This window comes from Mobula hypostoma, chromosome 4, assembly GCF_963921235.1.
Source record: "Mobula hypostoma chromosome 4, sMobHyp1.1, whole genome shotgun sequence".
In the NCBI taxonomy this organism is placed as follows: domain Eukaryota; kingdom Metazoa; phylum Chordata; class Chondrichthyes; order Myliobatiformes; family Myliobatidae; genus Mobula; species Mobula hypostoma.
Genome location: NC_086100.1, coordinates 121,602,049 through 121,625,485, shown reverse-complemented (window position 1 = coordinate 121,625,485; position 23,437 = coordinate 121,602,049). Strand labels below are relative to the sequence as shown.

The window sequence follows — 23,437 nt, the reverse complement described above, 5'->3', positions numbered from 1 at the left end:
TACCAGGATTTGGGCGTAGCATTGATGAAGGAATAGGGGTATATTTTCAGATCAGGGTACTTTGAGTGTGCATGCTGCAGCCAATCGTAGATGAAACAGATTTATAGAATGGTGGATGGGATATCAATCAAGTGGGCTTCATGTATCTTTGATGGTGTTGAGCTCTGATAATGGAGCTACATTCAGCAAGGGAAATGGAGATTATCACATTCCATTCCTGACACATTTTACTGGTGGAAAGTCTTGGATGAAGTCAGGAAATGAATGGCTCACTACGGCCGACATTGCTTCTGAGCTGCTGTTTCAGTTGTGACACTCTGTGTCTGTTTACTTGAGTTCCTGATCAGCAGTGATCAGGATATTGCAGGGGAGAATTTTGTGCTGGTAGTCCTGTTACAATTCAAAAGTAGCAAGTTAGAGGCTCCTTGTTGGAGCTGATTCTTATCTTGTGCTTGTCCAGCATGTTATTTCATGTTGATCGGTTCTTGCCTGAATGTGGACCAACTTTTGTTGAATGTTAATAACTTTCTAAGGAGTTATGAATGGAATAGAACATTGTTCGTAAAGGATTGCATTCTCATTTCAGAAAAGATGGAGGGGAGGTCATTAATGTAGACTGGATAATTATTAGCTAGACTGGATTTGTTCTGGTTTAGGAATAAGATGTACTGTACCTAGCAAATTTTCTCACTATTGAGAAGATATCAGTGTTTTAAACTGTACTGGACCAGCTAGGCTGGAGGCCTGGCTAGTTCTGGAATACAAGTCTTCAACATTATTGCTGTGATATTACTTGGCTCCCCCCATACCCACTTCCATGTCCACTGCTTTAAAATACCCCATTGTAACTCATTGAACTTGCAGAGGAGCATCTTCTGCAATGGTGGAGACCACTGGAAGAAACTGATACAGATTGTCTACTCGACACTTCTTGCTGAAACTAAAGCATCTGCTAGACTTATCTGCCTCTAGGTGTTTGTAAATATTTCAGTTTTGTCTTCGTGAACCTTTACTGGGCCGACAGTGAGATGAGAATTCTTGGAATGGGTTTCTTCTATTAGCTGTTAATTGTCTATCATCATTCGCAACCAGCAACACTACTGGCCTTTGATTAAACCCCTAGATTAAGGAATAGCTAGGTCCTTTCTATTGCACAGAATTCTGGAGGACGCAGGTCAGGCAGCTGATGAAGGTCCTCGTCTCAAAACATCAACTGTTTATTCCTCTCCATAGATGTGTCCGACTGGTTGAGTCCCTCCAGCGTTTTTTTTGTGCATTGCTCTGGATTTCCAGCATCTGCAGAACCTCTAGTTTTTATCCTTTGTGTTACTTGCTGCTTCAGCTCTTTACCACGTTCTTGCATTGCAGTTTCACCAGGTCTTTGCTCGCTTTTAGGCAAGGCCCATGTTGCACCAGGCATGCTGTTCTACACTCATGGAACCAGAGTTATTGTCTTGGTTAGATGTACGTGCGAGATGTAAAATTGATCATGAGTTTACAAATTGTGGCTGAATGTAGTTCAGTGGTTAATGACCCACAGCTCCCTCTGGATGTATACTTTTGAGTGAGTAAGCTTGTTCTGATTCTATCCCACAGATTGATGGTGATGCATAACATGTCCAACAAAATGTGAAAAAGGCCTTTTCATTTTAGGGAGGGGAAATTGCATACACTTGCGCTATCTCATCTATAAGAGGGTAAATTGTTAAAGATGAGATCGTGTCTTTGTCCTAATTATTGATTTGTTCAGCACATGCTGCAGGTGTGGTTAGACTGCTTTGTTCTTCAGGATCGAGCCAGCTCATTCAGTAGTGCTGTGACTCTTAATGACAGCCACTTGATTTGCACCATGTTCTACTTTTTACTTTCTCTGTGTTTCTTTCACCAAGTGGGAATGTTGATTTATCAGCTGAGCAAAGACATTAGTTACTAATCAGTGCCTAGATCAATACTGTGTGGTCTGTCTGTTTATTATTGCTGTGTGTTAACACAGCAGTTTTGATGCAACTGAATGGATTCTGAGGTTATTTTGGTGTATTTGAGGTTGTGTGGGTAGACTGGGAAAGGGCAGAAATTTCTTTCCAAAAGCAGATGGGTTTTTAATGATAATTGAGCAGTTTCTTGTACACCACAGCTTAGACTAACATCGAAAAACAATTCTGATTAATTAACTGTAATTAAATTCTTTATCTCTGTGGTAGAATTTGAACTTTTGTTGGGATTGTTTATTCAGGCCTCTGGGTTACAGTCCATTTATTTTTTATTGTATACAGTACGGAATAGGCCCTTCGAGCTGAGTCACCCAGCAACCCTGACGTAATCCTAGCCTAATCATGGAACTATTTAAAATGACCAGTTATCTTACTAACTGGTGCATCTTTGGACTGTGGGAAGAAACAGGAACACCTGGAGAAAACCCACACTTTCCATGGGGAGGACATACAGATCCTTACAGATGATGTCACAGTCGAACTCCAAACTCCAATGTCTCAAGCTGTAACAGTGTCGTGCTAACTGCTGTACTACTGTGGCACCCTTATATAACCCCATGTGGCATTGTTGCTAATTTTTTTTAAGTGTATACAAGTAAATGAATCAAGATATTTTTGAAAAGACCATTTAGAAATATTGCATTCATTGCTTGCAGCAGTGGTTGGGAGATTAAAATTATATTTCTGTGAACTCCAGAGTAATCCTGGAGGGCCATCAACCCTCATGTGACCTCACATAAAGGCTGAGGTTCTAATAAGATGTGAGGGACGTGTGGAGCAGCTTTTTCATTACAGTGTGGACAAAGGTGCAATACTGGTTTGCTGAACACTAATTCAAAACAAAGACATAAACTTTAACATGCAGAACATAAATTTTAAATGAGAAGTTAAGGCTAGTTTTAGATATTTTTAATTCTGAACTATTGGGGACTCCTTGGGGTAGTGAGGGCATTTTTAAAGAGGTGCTGAATTCTTTCAAGTTGAGATCTTTGATATAGTGCAATCTACAGAACTCAATATTTTAGACTTGTCTTTGTTTTGACCAGCATACTACATTAGTATGCTCGGGTTTACTGAGTGATGATGGAGGGGGCTGACCATGCTGGCACCTAGTATTGTCTGTTTTTAAATGGCAGGCAAGGATTTTAGTTTAGTAAACATCCCCCACATTCAATTAATAAAATCACTTGCACTCTAGTAATTGCATGTATTACATTTGGAGGAATAACAGTTTTTTAGAGTTTCTTTACAGTTTACACTTATTCCTTCAGTGTTAGAATTGGGGCAAAAATATTATTTTTCATTTTTGTATCAAATTAATACTTCAGTGTACTGGGTTTGTGATAATACAGTCACTTGTAGAGGGCTATCAACATGAAAATCGAATGCTACCTTAAATGTCAGAAATTGAAATTCCCTCTTTCCTATCATTTGCGAAGGTGCAGTCAAATGACATTCATTGTACTCGGCGTGTGTTTTTCAGTTTATTGGACCACTTTATTCAGATTCCTCCTATTCTGTGACGTAAAGATAATCAAATTGATCCACAAGTCGAAATCCTTCAGAGATGTATCCACTTCCATTTGACCATTATCTCTTTGGAATAGAATGTGACGGTGCTTCAAAAATGTTGTCATTTGTTAGTGTAAATGAATGTTTATTTTAGGGAATGCTTGCATAAGCCTCCTTTGAGCTGCACCAGTGGCGGCTGAGATTTCATCAGCATTCGGTATGGGTAATTTGTCTCCTGCCCACGATCTTTGAGTCCTTCGATCTAAATTGATGTTGTGGGGCTGCAAGAGAGCAAGGGAAGAATAAAGTATACATATTCAATTATTTACATAAATGCAAAAAAAGTCTGCAGATGCTGGAAATCCAAAGCGCGCACACAAAATGCTGGAGGAACTCAGCAGGCCAGGGAGCATTTATGGAAATTGAGGTTTCGGGCTGCGACCCTTCTTCAGGATGGGGTTGGGGGGGATGTGTCAGTATAGAAAAGCGGCAGGGAGGGTCAGATTAATTCCTGCAAGCAGCCAAGTGCTACACCTGCCCTACACCATCTCTCTTACCTCCATTCAGTGCCCCAACCAGTCTTTCCAGATATGGCAGCATTTATACACAATAGTGTATCTATTGTGTCCAGTGCTCCGGTTGCAGCCTCCTCTACATTGGTGAGGCCTGTTGTAAATTGGGGGACACCCGTCGTCGAGCACCTCTGCTCTTTCTGCCAGAAGCGGAACTTCCTGGTGACCAAACATTTTAATTCCAATTCCCGTTCCCATTCTGACATGTCAGTCTACGGCCTCCTCTTGTACCAAGGTGAGGTCTCCCTTGATGGAGAAGCAACACCTTGTATTCTGTCTGGTAGCTGCCTACCTGATGGCATGAATATTGATTACTCCTGGCAAATAAAATCCACCCCCCCCCCCCATTCCCTACTCTGACCTTTACCTAGCCTCACTTGCCTATCACTCCCCCGGTCCACTCTTCCTTCCCTTTCTCCTATGGTCTACTCTCATCTCCTATCAGATTCAATCTTCTCCAGTCCTTGACCTTTCCCACCCACCTGGCTTCACCTATCAGTTTCTAGCTATCCTCCTTCCCCTCCCCCCACATTTTTATTCTGGTGTCTTCCCCTTTCCTTCTCAGTCCTGAAGAATGGTCTCGGCCTGAAACTATTCTATAGATGCTTCCTGAATTGCTGAGTTCCTCCAGCATTTTGGGTGTGTGTTGCTTTCAATTATCTTTGAATGTTTTTAAGTGTTTCTTGTTGGTTTTATGAATGCTTTAATGATTTAATCATTTCATTTTTGATCTTTAAATGTTTCTGGATGGCACAGAAATGTGCAACAAGGAAACTTTGCCATCTTAACAAAACTGGGTGCAGGGATTTTATTGTCTGCCAAAGGCTACCAGAGGTGTTTTTTGGGTAGTGCTTGACTTGGTTTACCACATCACCCTGCCAGGTGCTCAGGGTTTTTTTGCCACTCATGGCAATGGTGCTGAGCTCCACCACCTCGTGGGACAATGAAGATGGTCTTCAGGATTTGGCGAAAGTGAGACCGCGCATTTGGGAACCAGGAGTATGTTGTGGCAGTGGGTCCTACTCATGAAAACTCAGGCCATTGTTTCGGTGAACAAGTAACATAGCTGTAGATGCAACTAGACGATATTGTTTTTCATTGCACATTCTAATAAGCCTTGTAGAGGCGATTGAGGAAATTGAGTTTCTTTTGTATGTGGTGATGACATTCAGTAGGTATAATTGAGGTTCCATTGTGCAGGTGAAAGTGTTTTTTTTCATTCATATTCGACTGCATGATGTGGATCAAATTTCTGCTGGAGTCGTCCTGCCACCTCCACCCCTCCCCCACCTCGTCTCTTTACCTCTCTACAGTGCTCCCCGAATGGATACTTGAAGGCTGGACTGGTGGTTGAAAGACCTACTTCAGTGTTCTGCCTGTAAAATATTGACCACACCTTTGGTCTCTTTCCTCAAGCCTCCTTTTATTAAAAAATTAGCTGAATACTGTTTTATGAAATAACTTGAATTATTTTACCTTAGTAAATGTACTGAGTGCTCTGTTCAATTGGGGAAGGGTGGATGACTATTTTACAGAATTCCCTGGAGGAAGTCTGTAGGTTTGATTAAAAGTGAGTGATGTGCAGTCCATCTGAAAGTATGTACCCGCACTTTGAGTTATAATTAGATGATCTAGAATAACCTTCTTACAACAAGACCATTATTTTAATTCTCTCTCCCCTCCCAATATTGGCAAGTTGATAATCCTGGGGGCGGGCAGGGTGGGGGGAGAAAACAATGCTGTCATGTGTATTGGGATGTGCACCAGAGTAATTTAGACTCGCAGCTTTGCAGTTTTTGTTGTATGAGCGTACTTGCGTTACATCCCATAGGTGGCTTTGACAGATGATTTGGAGCCAGACAGCATAATGGTCATATGCTGAATCCTACTCCAACCTGTCCTCCGTGGGGAAATTTTTCTTCCAGAATTTCAATGCTCTACTCCATTTTCCTCCCATTCATCATTTCTCAAAGCCACTGAGACTTCTGCTATGCTAATATTAACGATTTTATGCTACAAATACTAAGAATATTTGCTTTGGGAATATCATTCAGTTTTTCAAAAGACTATTCTAAGTCATGTTGGGATCACTTTGGCTGAGGTTTGTCTTGCCAAATTATAATTCATATGCAGAAGTTTACCACTGACAAGATCTTTAATTCTGATCCTTGGATCTGAATATCTGATGTTATAATGTGTCCTAGTTGAGATTGGCAAACTTGCTGCAATTCAAGAAGCAGTTTTAGGGTTCAAGTAAATTAAACTGTTGTATCGTACCCGAAACAATTAGGGCAGTGATGGCAATTGCCTATCGAGTTGTGTAGGAAGACAGAATGCAGCTATTGTTCATTGATTGGTCCAGGCATTTAACTTGTATTTTTTTTAACTTCTCAGGCGGGATTTTATAATTTACCAGGAACCAAATAGACCTCCTGCCCATGTTACTGAAAATGGTTTTCCTGACACGGTAAGTTAAAAAATAATTTAAAGTGACCTTAAAAGAAAAAGTGTAACAAAGCCATTGCATAAGGCATCTTGAGTTGTCAAGCCTCAAGGTTGAGACATTGAAACAGATGAAGTATTTATGCTTGTTAACCTTAAAGGACATATTATATAAACAACGGTAAGTAAGTTCATCACAGTGTCCTACTAAATAGTTGCTCCTCAGTTATCATTACCGAAACACAAACAGATGCTGGAAGTCCGAGTAGCACACAACATGCTTGAGGAACTCAGCAGGCCAGACAGCATCGATTGGAAATAAGTACTTCAGTCCTGCCGAAGGGTTTCGAGCCGAAACGTCGACTGTACTTTTTTCCCATCAATGCTGCCTGGCCTGCTGAATTCCTCCAGCATTTTGTGTGTGTATATCATTATTGAAACAGACTTTTTGGTCATTATTTTCTTGTTTGTGGGAGCTTGCCTTGTGCCAGTTGGCAGCTGTATAGTTCCTGTATTGTAACACTAGTGATGGTTCAAATGCACTTGATTAGCTGTAAAGCACTGTAGAAAATCCTGAAGTAATGAAGGATGCAAAATGCATGTAAATCTGTTCTTATCAAGTGATTTTGTATATATGAGTTAGGGTTAAAACTACAGGAATTCCTTAATTTTAGGGCTATATAAATGTAAATTTAGTAGGTGGGTGAAGATTTTATACATTGCCTGAGATGAAAAGCAAAAAATACCTGTCTTTTGTTGTATTTTGGACTAGAATGCATATGAACCAGGTCGGCTGGTGGTGCAGGTGAGATGAGCACCGGGCTCGAGAACGGAGGTTTCCGAGTTCGATCACCGGTGATGGTCTGCTCCCAGGCGTGCTCTCCATTCGTGTCGGGTTGATGTCGAGCTTGCAACTCGACCTCGCAAAAAAAAAACACTGCCACCTCCAGTTTAAATTCCCACGCGGAATATTGTGGATCAAATGCCCAAAACCCAAACCATGTTAGGATCTATAAAAATTTAAAAGGAAATATTGGGAGCGGGTAAGATGGGGTGAGTTCCTTCTCTTTGGAGTATTCTCTCCTCCAACCTAAAGCAAAATATAAACATATTTAAACAGAAGCGTGCTGTCATACAAGATGTGTTATACTCCTTTAACATGATCCCTGGGTGTGTCCAGGCCTCATTATTGACATTGAAGCCCAGAACATCTCATAACATAAAGATTAAACAATCATAGGCAAGGAAACTGCCTTCTGATCATTATCTGCTGTTCCTTCTCAGCTGATGAATTGGCACTCCTCCAGAATGAATACAGCTTGTGGTGTGGGGTGGCGGGAGGGTCGGGAATACTGGGAGTATCAAGGCACTGAAGCTGGTCTGAATAGGGGGTTTAATGTCTCGCATAATCACTGATCTAGCTGGCTAAATCCTGTAGAATATAGCTGCTTAGACAGTGACAGTGGGATGAACATATTTGACTTTAAACAATTGTGCCAAATGCATTAGAAGCAGAACAGATCCAGCAACTTAGTCTGTGCCTCTTGTGCTGACAGCAGAAATGTTTATCATATTGTGTAACTTTGTTGAAGTATCCCTCACTCCACTATTGCTATGTAGACTGGGTAACTAACCTTTTTAGTGAGAATGCAGAATGGCTAGCTGGGAGTGGTCCTAAGCTTTCTGAAAAATGACTTGCGGAACTGATGAAGTTGCCTGACAAAACAACTAAGGCAGCAAGCAATGGAGGGAGCAAAACAATCACAGAATCAATGGATTTGGTCAGATTTCTGCATTCCTCTTGTATTTGGCGGTACACAATTAAATGGATCAAGAAAATCCCATCCCAATCTTTAGTATTGGCAACGCTCAACATGCAAGGCAAGATTGAAGCATTCACAATCTTTTACAGCAGGCAATGTTAAGTGAATGGGAGGTTTCCAATATGACAAAACTACCCTTACAACAGTTTAATGTCACATAATCTCAAGTAATGGATCAGGAAAAGGTGTGAGACCGGAACACATCCTGACTGTAGAACTGGAGTCCTGACCTCCAGAGTTTTCTGCACCTTGAGTCAGGCTGTTCCAGTACATTTATACCATGAGCATCTGGTGCTTAATGAGAAAAATTGCCTCACTATTTCCTGTTCAAATCTAATGTAGCTCATTACAGCCCAACCTTATTTGATCATTAGCAGAATGTTACTAGCTGATCATGGCAGTTATTCATCAGTAACATACTTGCCAATTCCCTACTCACTGCTCACTTTGAGGGCCACCTGGGTCATTTGTCTCCAGACTTCATCCCAGTCATGGGATAAGACATTTGAGAATGGGATGAGAAGAAATTTCATTCAGAGGGCAGTGAACCTATAAAATTCTCTATCACAGGCTTTGGAGGCCATGTTGTTAAATACATGTAAGAAGGAGGTAGACATTTTTAGACCTAAAAGGAATATGGGAAGAGATATAGCCATGGTCATATTGAATGGTGGAGCAAACTTGGGAGGCCAAATGGCATTGACTTCTGTGAGACTTACTACATCTTGCCAACCAGAGAAAAAATATTTTTTTCCCACTGTCTGTTTTAATAACCAGTCAGTCTTTAGTCCAAGTCAATAGATTACCTTCTATGCCATGAGCTTTTATTTCTGCAATACCCTTTTTGATGTGTCATCTCATCTTATCAAATGCACTGTAGCTATAGTACATCCATTATTATCTATGATAAAGGTTACTTTCTCAACGAGGTCTACTGAATTGGTCAAACATGCTTTTTCTTTCACAAAACCACATTTACTTTGCCTGATTTATCTTGAATGTTTTTAACTTCACTGCACTAGTGTCTTCTACAGCGTCTTAATGTTCTCCTGATGTCAGATTTTGAGGTGGTCGTTTGAATTTGAATAACATATAGAAGTGCCTTTTTATGCCATAATGCTAAGCTTTGTAATTTATAGCCAAGTTATGTTTCTACATTTAACCTCATGTTTTAAAATGTTAAATGTTAAGGTTTAAAACGTCATTTGAATGGTGAGGGAGTAAGTTATTAAGAGAAATGAATCATGACGAAGAATGAGTTTAAACTGGAATGAAATTAGCGGATAAGATTTTACTTATAGCATTAGTTATATACCTACACCTGTAGTTTATCATTTAGCTGTGTCAAATGTCTCAGTCTCAGGTACAATTTCAGGAGATATTCTTTTATAAGTAATTCATGTCATCATTCCTTCAAGATTCAAAGTACATTTATTATCAAAATATTTATGCAGTATACAACCTTGAGATTTGTCTTCTCCACAGACAGGCAGAAAACAAAGAAAACCATAAAACCCCCAACACACAAAAAAAAACAAATTGCGCAAATGGCAAAAAAAAACAAGCGAAAAACGCGATACAAAACACCAAATCACAAAGTCACCAAATGAGTCCAGGCATATTCGGTTCAGTTCAGCTCAGTCAGTTAAGTACCACGTCGATCGCTGTCTGCAGTGCCATCAAAATCGCACAAAACAACAGCAAAATAGGAGTGACCAGAAACGTATCATAACGAGAGCTCCAGAGTCCAGTCTGCAAACCTCACCCAGGACTCGAGACTCCAGCACCATCCAGCAGCATTGAGTGAGCGGGCGAGAGAGAGAGAGACTGTTCGTTCGTATTCAGCACCTTCCTTTGGGAGCAGCAAGTGAGGGGGAGGAGAGAGAGAGAGAGAGAGAGAGACTGTCACATGCAGGTAGATGGCACTGAACGCGTGCTCACCTGCGCTCGTCCTTGTAGATTTAAATCTTCCTCGACACTTTAATCGGTGGGATGGTGAGAAATGGAGTCAATCATTGGCTCGCGCCCCATCTCCAGGCTGCACACTTCACTCAAACCTTGCCAAACTCCCTCAGAGATTGCTCAATCAGCCCAAAAACATACCATCCAAATGTAGATCACCAGCTCCGACAGTAGCAGAACCACATTTGAAAGAAAAAAGATGAAGTAAAGTGAAAGAAGTAGTTTCATGAACCGTCTGAAGGATGCTGCCCTTGTTCACTGTTAACATCTTCCTTGTATGCAAGTTCAGATGCTGAATGTTAATAAGCTGTTCTACCAATTCTTGCCTGCAGCCAGGATCAGTGCTTAGTGATCAAGCGATGGGCATTCTCAGATATTTTCCGTAATAGATATTGGCCCTCAGTACTAGCCAATTTTGATCTGAAATTGAAACTTCTCAATTCTTGGTATGAATACCTCCGCTATCTGGAAATATTTCACCTAGCAATTTTTGGCATCTGGAGAATGAACAGCAGATTCTTAGACTTGAGCAATATCTGGCATTTCTGATTAGAAGTAATTTTATTTGGGAAGAATGCATTAAACATGTGTTGTAGGGAACGCCTCTCATCATTGATCACTGAACGGTGACATCCAGGTCAGAGTTGCATGAACGATCTTGTTTTTAGTTGAACTTAATGATGAAAAAATATTGATCTATTAATTAGTTAAGAAAACAGAAAAGAACTTCTGTAACATTTTTTTAAAGGTTTAGATTTAAGACTGTCATCAAAGTAATTGAATTTTTGTGCTGTTTATGAATTTGAGCTCCTGTTAAATTTGAACTAACCTGGCCACTTTCAGATGTAGAATAGAAAGTGATGTTTGAAGGTGACAAAATGAAGGATACCTCACTATTTTCTTAACTTCCAAATAGATCTCACTGTGCTTTTCAAATGGAAACCATTATGACAGTGTCTATCCTAAGAAATCTGTTGATGCTGCGGCCCTTTGTCAATGTAAGTACTCATTTTTTAAAATGTGAGAATTGTTTTATTTTCTATAATTGAGAATTGACTATATTAAGCTGTCAAGTAATTAATTCCTAAAAGAAAGCTCTGTGATCGCGAGAAAAATCAGTTTTTCTTGCTTGTGTCCCTCCTGCCAGAAAAATGATGGGAGGGTTTAGACAGGTGAAATGAGCTTATCAATAAGTTGTTGGGGACTTCGAATCCATAATACTCGAGTAGGTAAGTTTGGTCACCTTCGTATGCCATTTGTTATGCTTGCACGTGCCCCTTGGCCACTGTACAAATGTGAGTTAAACTTCTTGTTTCCCCATCTTAGCGATATTTGTTTGCAACTTTCTTTTGATCTTATCAATATTTGTTTGCAACTTTCCTTGGGTTTTGCTGAAGAATTAACTATAATATTTTGATCTATTGTTGCCCACAAATTAATATCCTTCTCTTTAGGGTTATATCTGTTTTTGAAATGACCGGTCAAGAGAAGTGGCTTTTGTTCCAGAATTTTATTTCATTCTGTGGTGCAATATATTTTTAAGTATTAGGAAAAGTTTACTTTTGCAGTCCACTGTTTTCTCTCTTGCAGCCAATTTTATTAACCTGGTTGATGTCCTAGTCATAATCCGTGTAGAATCCCCCTGTACAGATCTTTCTGAATATGTGTTCACTGCTCTTCCTACCAATTAAGGAAGACTGATGTTTTCATGCATGATTATTTCTTACTAAACAATGTAAATAGTTACAGTGATTAACTTTAACATGTTCAGTTATTATCCAAATAGTTTTCAATTTATTCTTGGCTAAATTGTCCCAACCACAATTTCTTGTTTTTATTCTCCATTCACCATCCTTCTGCTACAGGCTTACTGAAGTCTGCCCTTCTGTGATTTAATCTTTGATTGAGTTCGATCTGGTCCTGGAATTGTGTCGTTGAGTTTCACTAACAGGTCAAATAATTTGATATCTCAGTCTCGGCCACTTTAGGGTTCACTTTGTTTTTACGTTCTTCCTTTTACTAAAGTAACTTATTAGATACTTACAGATTTTTCATAGTTATCTAGGCTTGCCAGTCTCTACTTTTATGGTTTCACCTTTTAACAATTTTATTGCTCTGGCTGCTTAAAGTTATTTATTTGTTTTATTTTGAAATTTGAATCACTTGTAAATTACAAACCCTATTACATCATTGCGATGGCTCCTTCATAGCAAGGGGGGAAAGCAGATACTTGAAGTTGTAACCTTTGTTCTAGCTGCCACTTCATGCTGCATGAACTTGTAAAATAAAACAAATTGCGGAGGGTATCACCAAGAAGTGAATATTCATTGAATCTACATGGGTTGCCTGCAGCTCTACTGTAAGAAAATATATCCGTCCCATTGACCATGATTACAAGCACTCAATTTAAACTGAGGAGATTCCACATAAAACCAAAAGATATAGGAGCAGAATTAGGCCATTTGGCCCATTGAGTCTGCTCTGCAGGTGTGAAAAGGAATTAAACACAGTTTTGATGGCTTATGATAAGCCCATTTTGATGCAATATCAGTTCAAAGGTGGAAGTCCTTGCAGCTAGGTTGAAGTAACAATTTTAATGCCTCAAGATTTGAATTTACCCTGGCATATTGTGAGGATCACTGTTGCCCTGTAAGAAAACATTTAGATGATATTATCAAACTGGAAATGGAGTAGAACCAATTGTGTTTACTTTTCCCCACTGCCTTGGTTTGCTAAACTTTAATGGGCACAATTCCATAAGAAGCAAGCCCTTTCTCATAACTTTTTAAAGCACTTCACAATGGCTGAACCTTGAGGAAGTGTGATATGAACAAATTTGTTTTCACCAGATGTCTAATACAAGAATCCTCTATCATTGGCTTTCCTAAAACAATGGGGAAACGGGGAGCTTTGCATTTGATCTTTTATTTTCTTTTCCTTTCTTCATGTCCTGCACCTTTTCCCAGAATGTATGTGGGTATTTTGAAAGAAACCATAGAACTTCAGCCCAGTGAAGATCAGTTCATTCAGCATAGATTGTGGAATAAGTGACATAAACTCCTGGGCTGTGTAGCATTTAGTGAGTGGTTACCCTTTATTCCATTGCAAATAGGATAAGCCTGAAAATGATACTTCCAGATTTTAAAATTTTCCAAAATGTTATTTTTGGTTTAAAAATAAATCCAGCAGGCTTTCATCTTGGTGCTGTTTCAGTATCTATTTCCAGTGTGACATTTACAGGAATGTCTGTTTCTGCAGTCGTTCTACTTGATTTTGAATGGCCAGCACAGATATACAAGAGCAAAACCACTCCTACAGGGGTTGAAATTTAGAGTGTAATGTATTCCGTAGCGATTCATTATCTGTCCCTGCGAGTTGTGTTGCAACATCTGCACAAATACTTGCGTTCCCTGAAGAAAGTTTTAAAATATTTTGATGTTACATTAAAGGGCAAAGGAAACAAATCTGGGGGGAGAGTGGTTAGGAGTCTAGAAAGTCTCCATCCACTCCTTTCTCATTGGTAAGAAGATGCTGGATTTTGTGGTATTCTAGGCAGACTTGTCTCCAGTGACACTAGAGAATGAAGCACCTTTGCAGTGATTATTTTAAAAAAAGATAATTGATTGCTAGATGCAGCCACAACAAAATTACTGGGTCTCGCTTGAAGGGTTTTCAGGACTTCTGTGTATGTTTGTTTACATAAATGTAATTTGAATTTAAACTTTTATTTTGCAGCCATTTTGTATGAAATGTTATATCAGGATGTGCTTAAAGTTGATGTTGAAGCAGTAGTATCTTCATTGGATACAAACAGCAAAATAAATGAGGATCATTGTATTTCCAGCAATGATTCCGATTCTGGCACAGAAATGGAATTGCCTAGGTAAGCTGTGAAATTTTTAAAAATTCATGTTGATTACTGGAGCTTTAAACAAGGGAATTCAAGTGAAAGTTATAAATGGGGAAGCAAATATGCAATTCCTGAAAACTATCAAATGTTGGGACTCAGATTCAATTACAGCAAATTTTGTCAAAGGACAGCTATATTTAATTTTTTGAAACATTCTTCAGGCATTCAGCCTTAAGGCTCTCCGTCTGTCACAACCAGTTGATCTGATTTACTCATGAGAACACTGTACAGTTCCCTAAACTATCAGATTACCTTTGATTCTATAGTTTCTGCAGAGTGCTTAATGTGAGGGACAGGTTTCCCATGGTGACAATGGAAGCAGATGGTTTTGATGCATTTATTTACATAGATAACACAGGGAGAACAGTAAAGAGTATAGTCTGCTTGGCAGGAACAGGTGATATCAGACAGACCACAAACCTCTTTGCTACTGAAGTCTTCCTAAGGTTAGCCTTAATTTTATCATTGGTAATTAATAGGTTTTTTTGCCACTTGGTGTAATTATTGATCACATGGATACCTGGATAGTAGAAAGGGAGCTGGTTGAACTTTTTTTTCTTCCATTTAGTAGTTCCCGTGACTTAAATCCATTACTACTGCTCCTGCTCTACTGGGATAAGCCCAGTTCTCAATGTGACACTGCAGATTATACTTGACTTTCCTTTTGTGTTAATGTTTGTGAAGTATTTCATTGAATGCTTTATAAAATGCACGTTGTCCATTGTCCCTGGATCTACCTGTACAGAAAAAAAAACAGCATAAATAATTTGACTTGCTTGTGCCATTGTTAGTTGGGCATATTTGGAGTTTGTTTTCAAAAGAAAGCTGGTGGAAAACTTTAACTTCATCTATTTTCAAAATTGGACTTTAGAAGTGTGGCAGAAAGTTAATTGTTTGCATTTGTTACTCCTAGTTCAGGTTACTTTGAACTTCCGGTAATAGCCCCCTCCTTCACCATTCCAAATTCCCATTTCCCTCTCTCACCTTAGCTCCTTACCTCCCCATCATCTCACACTGGTGCTTCTCCCCCTTCCCTTTCGTCATGGCCTTGCGTCCTCTCCAATCAGATCCCCCCCTCCAGCCCTTTATCTCTTTCACATATTGACTTCCCAGCTCTTTACTTCACCCCCTGATCCCAGTTTCACCTATCACCTACTACTTTGTACTTCTTCCTCTCCCTCCCCCCACCTTCTTACTCTGACTTCTCATCTTTTTTTCCCCCAGCCCTGAAGGGTTTTGTACTATACTATTTTCCATAGATGCTGCCCAGCCTGCTGAGTCCCACCAGCATTTTGTGTCTGCTTCTTTTGACTTCCAGTTACTTCGGATTTTCTCCTGTTTGTGCTTTGTCCTTTGTTTACCTCTTGGTACTGTTAAACTCTGTGGTACTGTTGAGCCAAAATGGCAAATTTTCAGGATCATTGAATGTTGTCCCTATCAATATTTAAACATTCTTTTAATTCACTTTCTTCTATATTATCAGAGTTTTGATGCATATTGCATTATTGCATCTAGTTACTGTATATAATTTTTTTCCTGAAATTGTTTTATGTTAACTCTCGCCATTGAGCTCAAACTGGTACTTGCTCTATAACTGTGGTATTTGGATGGTTCAACTGAAAAAGTGACATAGAAAACAATCAAAAGGATTAAGTGGTTAGAGTAGTTGCACAGGTTGAAACGGGGAAATCCAAGGTACCATAAGTAAATAAAATCCCTCTTAATCATTGCCTCCTTTACTGTGACAGGATGGGGTGTTTTGGTAAAGTAGAATTTTTCAAAGCTAATTAAAACAAAAGATGAAACACTCATTTTTTTTTTTCTGAAGGGAATTGTGTATCTATTTGTAGCTGAAAATATTACTTAATATTTACAGCTCATTCCTTTAATGCAGACTTCCAGCTCAGGAAAAATTACTAGTTCACACTTACAGGACAATTACCATGGTGATCATTATTTCAACCTTGTTCTAATATGAGCTTTAGTTAAAGAAAGGTGATGATACATTGGGAACTGTCAGCTGCTGAACAACAACATGGAGATTGATTGAGAGTGATAACTAGGAAGTTAATTGGATTCTTATATTTGTGTCTTAGCCATAATCTGATTCTTCCAGTGGCTGATCTTAACAGACATGTTTTCAGCACGTGATCCAGTTTCCTGGAAGAGTACAACCTTCGCTTGGTGATAAAGTACATGCTTACAGTTTTTTTTCTTAATCTTGGATGTTTTTCATGGGGCTTTTAGTGGATTTTCTCTAAACTCTTGATAATGTCCTTTTCATTGTTTTGGATATGTGGAAAATCTAGCATGCCTGTTGATGTCCTTTTGAAATTTTTGACAGGGGCAACGCTGTTGATGAAAATGATGTGAATGGATTCAAGTCCCAATCATGTAATAAAGTCCGAAAGGTATTCCCTTACAATTATATAAATTTTAATATGTGCTATTGAAATGTAATATCTTGTCTGGAAAAAGAACATCTTCAGCTGAACAGAATTTTTCCACGTTACACTGAATATTGACGTAAATCTTGCACATAAGTCTGTAATAATGCTTGAACCTTCTCTGATTTGTAAGACTTGGGTCAAGCTGACATGTTGGATTATTTTGAAACCCAATGTTCTTTTTTCACCCCCCCAACTCTTTTGCTCATTAATGACTGGCATGTTCAGGTATCACTACATTAATAGTCAAATTGTTATGAAATTGGTACCGGTGACTTCATCCTTATTAAGGTTTTTAATGTAATGAAGCAAAAATGAAATATTATGGCTTCATTTGTAATCACACAATCATATTATATACAGGTAATTAGTAAGTAATTGTTTGCTTGGAAAGATTTTAAAGCTGTAACTTTAATGTAAATGCTTCAATAAATTAGAGAGGGATATAAATTAGCACAGTATTTGACAGTTGTTGCTATTTTTGGAATATTTTGACTTTGATCAAAGGATGTTGTTGACAGTTATATCTGCGGAGTTGCTTTTAGCTTAAGTTGACAATCTCTGATTCGCTCTTTGCTCCTCATGGAGAAAGAGCAGCTCCTTGTTTGGCCAAGATCAGCTAGTTTGCACAGCCCTATTGATTCCTATCTCTGATCATGTTGCACTAGTACTGTTTGGTGTTTTAATTATAGCTTTGCATCATGAAATATTTTGAGCAATGTTTATGTTACAAAGTCGAAAGTAAAGTTTGATTTCCTCACATGATGAGTCCATATTCTCAGCTTCCTGGTTAAATGGTGCCAAGGTTAAATGGCCAAGTGTCGTCTGGCACTAAATGGAGAGGTAGAACTCAATGTACCATTTGCCAGATTTGCCCCTGCACGTTAAATGTGGCTGGCTGGAAAACAACATTGATGCAAGTTTGTGGGTTGGGAAATTAAGGCAGTACAGACGAGTGGAACATCTTCCACGTGGGAAATGGCTGAGGTGGATAATGTTGATGCATTATAAGAGAATCTAGGTAAATGGAATAAAGGTCAGCATAAATGTAGTTCCTGTGTGAAAATACTCTGGAATTAGACTTCTTACCACTGATGTATGACATGAAATTTGTTTTGTGTAGCAGTACAGTGCAAAGACAAAAATCTGTAAATTACAAAAAGAAATCTTGCAAACAAAAGAATGAGGTGGTACTGATGGGTTCATGCATTGTTTTGAAATATGATGGCAGAGGGGAATTGACTAAAATTCCTCCTTGTCATTGTGGAGGTCTGATCAGCAGCTTCAGGAAACATTTGGTGGAGGTCATTACTGTTAACGGAGGTTCTACCAGTTATTAAACACAAGGAACACACATCAAAGTTGCTGGTGAACGCAGCAGGCCAGGCAGCATCTCTAGCAAGAGGTACAGTTGACGTTTCAGGCCGAGACCCTTTGTCAGGACTAACTGAAGGAAGAGTTAGTAAGAGATTTGAAAGTGGGAGGGGGAGGGGGAGATCCAAAATGATAGGAGAAGACAGGAGGGGGAGGGATGGAGCCAAGAGCTGGGCAGGTGATTGGCAAAGGGGATATGAGAGGATCATGGGACAGGAGGCCCAGGGAGAAAGACAAGGGGGGGGGTGATTCAGAGGATGGGGAATGGGTATAGTCAGAGGGACAGAGGGAGAAAAAGGAGAGTGAAAGAAAGAACATGTGTATAAAAATAAATAACGGATGGGGTACGAGGGGGAGGTGGGGCATTAGCAGAAGTTAGAGAAGTCAATGTTTGTGCCATCAGTTTGGAGGCTACCCAGACGGAATACGAGGTGTTGTTCCTCCAACCTGAGTGTGGCTTCATCTTGACTGTAGAGGGGGCTGTGGATAGACATGTCAGAATGGGAATGGGATGTGAAATTAAAATGTGTGGCCACTGGGAGATCCTGCTTTCTCTGGTGGTCAGAGCGTAAGTGTTCAGCAAAGCGGTCTCCCAGTCTGCGTCGGGTCTCGCCAATATATAAAAGGCCACATCGGGAGCACCGGACGCAGTATATCACCCCAGCCAACTCACAGGTGAAGTGTCGCCTCACCTGGAAGAACTGTCTGGGGCCCTGAATGGTGGTAAGGGAGGAAGTGTAGGGGCATGTGTAGCACTTGTTCCGCTTACAAGGATAAATGCCAGGAGGGAGATCAGTGGAGAGGGATGGGGGGGACGAATGGACAAGGGAGTTGCGTAGGGAGCAATCCCTGCGGAAAGCAGAGAGGGGGGAAGGGAAAGATGTGCTTAGTGGTGGGATCCCGTTGGAGGTGGTGGAAGTTACGGAGAATAATATGTTGGACCCGGAGGCTGGTGGGGTGGTAGGTGAGGACCAGGGAAACCCTATTCCTAGTGGGGTGGTGGGAGGATGGAGTGAGAGCAGATGTGCGTGAAATGGGGGAGATGCGTTTGAGAGCAGAGTTGATGGTGGAGGAAGGGAAGCCCCTTTCTTTAAAAAAGGAGGACACCTCCCTCGTCCTGGAATGAAAAGCCTCATCCTGAGAGCAGATGTGGTGGAGACGGAGGAATTGCGAGAAGGGGATGGCATTTTTGCAAGAGACAGGGTGAGAAGAGGAATAGTCCAGATAGCTGTGAGAGTCAGTAGGCTTATAGTAGACATCAGTGGATAAGCTGTCTCCAGAGACAGAAAGATCTAGAAAGGGGAGGGAGGTGTCACAAATTAAACACAAGGGTTCACATACTTTTTCCGGCCTGGAATGTGAATGATCAAACAACTTATTTAATAAAGACATGAAAAGTACAGCTGTTTGTGTGTTATTAGTTTAGGCAGATTTTGTTTGTCTATTATTGTGACTTAGTTGACGATCAGACCACATTTTATAAGTAATTAATGCAGAAAACCAAGTAATTGCAAAGGGTTCACAAACTTTTTCTTGTAACTGTAGTTCAGCTAAAATGTAACAAGAATTGGATATAATGCGAGTGATGAACTCGGAAACTATATTTGTGTTGCTTGGGCTGCATTGGTTATAATACAATTTGGATCGGGAAGTAACTGCAGTAATCAGGCACAGGCTGAGGGTTTCACTGCAGAAGGCCATTGAAGAGAGTTACTTTGGAAACTGACAAGTAATCACTTCCATTGACACTTGTGCGACAATCTTCTATTAAACAATATAACATGCAACCTATAGTATTTTTAACTTGCAGTAACAAAGTAAACTTGTAGCTGTTTAAAAACACCTTTATTTTTGAAAACCCTGCAGGAAAATTCTTTTGTTATTTGTGAGTGTGAAAATCTCTTGCCTGTAACCTTTTTTTCCTGTTGACACAATTGTTTCTATAAAGCAAATTTCTATAATGTGAGATCTTAGAAAACCACAACTATGACATTATATCAGAGCTACCTGTACAGTGAAGTATATCAGTAAACACTAAGCGTAATTTTGATGCCCAGGTAAATGAAAGGAACCGTTTTATATCATTTCACCATTGATCATATGTCGAAATACCTCAGACACTGTTTTATCACTTATTTTCAGAAACAACAAAAGAAAAATGAAAGCGCAGCCCAGATCTCCTTCCCTGGCGAGGTCCTCCGAGCACTCAACCCAAATATTTACAGAAATATTGAGTACGAAGTTTGGCAGAAATCGAAACAAGGTAAATGTTTTAAGTTTACAACCTTTGATTTCAAGTTGACTATTTCGCACGTTGTTGCTGTTAAATATTAATATTTAATCTGCACTTTTCAGCACAGCAGAAAAGGGACTACTCCATTGCTGCTGGGATGCAGTATGTTGTAGGGGATAAATGCAAGGTAGGCATTGATGCAAAATATTGATTTTCAAATTTCAAATTTGTGATCTCTCTTTAATATGTGCAATACCTTTTTTGGCCTCAGTCTTTAAGAAGGGTCATAGAACAGAAGAACAACAAATAGAGTGAAAGGAGTTTTCAAGACCAAAATCCAAAGCTCAGGAGCCCCAAATATCCCTTGTTAAAACTGCAGGCTTGAACACTAATTTGAAAGCATGGGAATTAGGCTTCCAGCTTAAGTTTGATTAGAATGGACAGGGTGTCTGCAGAGGATTATGTAGACTCCTAAAAACAGTCCATTTGGGGAAGGGAATGAGATTAATATGAAGACTGAAGTTCTGGCCACAGACAATCCTGCCTTGTTCCCATATTCTCTTGTAGTTGGGCCACCCTCTAGTCCTGCTTTTCTGTCTACTGATTCATAAACCTTCTGTGTTCTTGCATCCTACTTGCTCTTACCAGGTTGTGTGCTGGGAGGCAAGAGGCCACTGGTTTTGATGAGTTATTACTCCTAATGTACTAGATTTATGCTATAAGGATGGTGTTCTAATATATTCCCCCTTTGCCTTCCCTTACCCATTCTTCTTTGTCAGCAGTTAGATTCTCAGGCATAATAATTATTGTTGATACTTTGATCAACAAAATGCAGGAAAAAATAACCTTATGGTTTTAAAACTTGTCTGTTGCAAATTAAAGTCACATTAAATGAAGAAATTCCCCCCCCCTTCCTCTTTGTATGAGCTGTAGAAACTTTTCATCTGAAAGGGAGAAATGAATTGTATAAGGTACTGTAAATTTGTAGAATGGCCAATTAATAATTGGAAAATGATCATTGGTAACTACTGTGAACTAATGATGCATAGGGTCTCGGCCTGAAACGTCGACTGCGCCTCTTCCTATAGATGCTGCCTGGCCTGCTGCGTTCACCAGCAACTTTGATGTGTGTTGCATGCATATTTTTATTGTGTTTTTCCTATCACCTCTTTTGAAGGCAGTGAATATAAGAACACAAAAATATTATATGCAAATCCAGTCAGCTCCTATAGCTTCTGCAAACTGTGTATATTAAACCAACTTGTCTTGAACTCTCACTCAATCTTAAATGGTGTTTCTTCAAGACATAACTTGTCTCTAATTGAATTGTGCTCCAGGATTTTCACTGGAGTCTGCTGCCCTCTAGAGGGAATGTAAAGTTAAGTCTTCCAGCACAGGATCAACATGTCCGATGAAGGACTTGTTCATGATTATATTCCTGATATTGCCTAAATCCAGCATTCCCATTCAGTTGACATGGTTTGTATTATTGAAATCCTTCAGTGGAGTATCTATTTTATGAAACTCTTTGATTTGCGTCTTATTGAAGACGCATTTATTACATAAATAATGAAAATTAAGAATATTGATGTATCTTTAAAACTCCTTTACAATCTCTCCATTAGGTCTGTTTGGATGATGGTAAGTGCTACAATGCACACATTGAGATGGTCAACCCTGACAATGGACCGGTTGATGTTTACATCGAAGAACTAGGTGAAATGTAGGTTCAACCATTTTAATTTTAAAGATAATTGTGCCTGTCTTTATTTATTTTTCAGCTTTTAAGAATTTTATATGACTACATTTCATAGCAGCATTCTGGCAACATTGTGCAAGCCCGATGATCCATGTGACTTTGATGTGAGAGCATAGGTTATGCAGAGCAGCTGATGACAGTATGCTAGAGTAATAGCACCGTGTGTATTTCATCTGATCTACAAGAGGCAAGAAAGAATGCCTCATGTAAACTTGGAGAATGGATGCAAGCCCCTCTTCTTGAGCCTTGAATTTTTTTAAACGTAAGATGGGCTAGTAGGTGGGGCTGGAATGAACTGTTGAGATAAAATAATCATACTGTGAATGGTATTTATATGTTTTCCCTGATGGCTATCTTGGTAGTACATTGCCCAATAAAACAGCGTGCTCCTTTTCAGAATGGATCCAAGTACATATCAGTTGTTTTGAGTTATGTAATATAGCCAAACGTGATGGGGAATATGGACACTCTGAGAATCCTACTCTAACATAACCCAGTATTTTCAAGGTAGAAGGGAGGAAGGTCTAAATGGAGTTCTCCATTAAATGCTTGGGAGCAGAGCTAGTTCTGATACACATTGTTGTTTATTTGTTTATTTTAAGTTTGCTTGAGAGTGAACTGTGGACTTGTATCATGCCAACATCTAAATTTTATCGATGAAAAGAAATTAGAATAACTGAGATTTAATTTTGGAACAGGAAGAGAAATAAGGAGGTTTGATTAAACAAGAGTGTGAGGGGCAAGAGATCACAAAGGAAGATTTTGGGTGGGGGGTGGAAAGCATTAAGAAGTTTGACATCTTTTGAAAATTTCAGCTTTGCCTTGGGGAATGAGGTAGAGCACAGTTCACTTTCTGGACAAGAGTGGTTGATTGACCATCAGGAAACTGTCAATGTAAAAGGATACTTAAGCTACAAAGTTCCAGATTTGACTTTCTGTTGCAAGTTTAATAGACAATATGCAAATACAGGAACCATGAAAATCGTGGGAGGTTAAAGATGAGCTAGATATTTTTATATTACGGAGATGGGGCATAACATTAATACATCTGGTTTATCTTCCTTATCACAAGTTGCAAGCTGATCTGCACACTACTTTAATACTTACTTTGTACTTTATTGTCACCAAACAATTGATACTAGAGCGTACAATCATCACAGCGATATTTGATTCTGCGCTTCGTGCTCCTTGGAGTACAAATCTATAGTAAATATTAAAAATTTAAATTATAAATCATAAATAGAAAATGGAAAAGGGAAAGTAAAGTAGTGCAAAAAAAACTGAGAGGCAGGTCCAGATATTTGGAGGGTACGGCCCAGATCTGGGTCAGGATCCGTTCAGCAGCCTTATCACAGTTGGAAAGAAGCTGTTCCCAAATCTAGCCGTACGAGTCTTCAAGCTCCTGAGCCTTC

At 39.5% G+C, this 23,437-nt stretch overlaps 1 protein-coding gene across 2 annotated transcripts in view; it reads left to right on the top strand.

Annotated features, from left to right (window-relative positions):
* Nucleotides 1-23,437, top strand: part of otud4 (OTU deubiquitinase 4) — a 72,667-nt gene that overhangs the window by 27,928 nt on the left and 21,302 nt on the right. For both annotated transcript variants that reach the window (XM_063046436.1, XM_063046435.1), the window contains exons 5-11: nt 6,470-6,542; nt 11,219-11,300; nt 14,038-14,185; nt 16,557-16,623; nt 20,176-20,296; nt 20,389-20,453; nt 21,892-21,989. In XM_063046436.1, the coding sequence (XP_062902506.1) occupies nt 6,470-6,542; nt 11,219-11,300; nt 14,038-14,185; nt 16,557-16,623; nt 20,176-20,296; nt 20,389-20,453; nt 21,892-21,989 (654 nt within the window). The remainder of the gene's footprint in view (nt 1-6,469; nt 6,543-11,218; nt 11,301-14,037; nt 14,186-16,556; nt 16,624-20,175; nt 20,297-20,388; nt 20,454-21,891; nt 21,990-23,437) is intronic.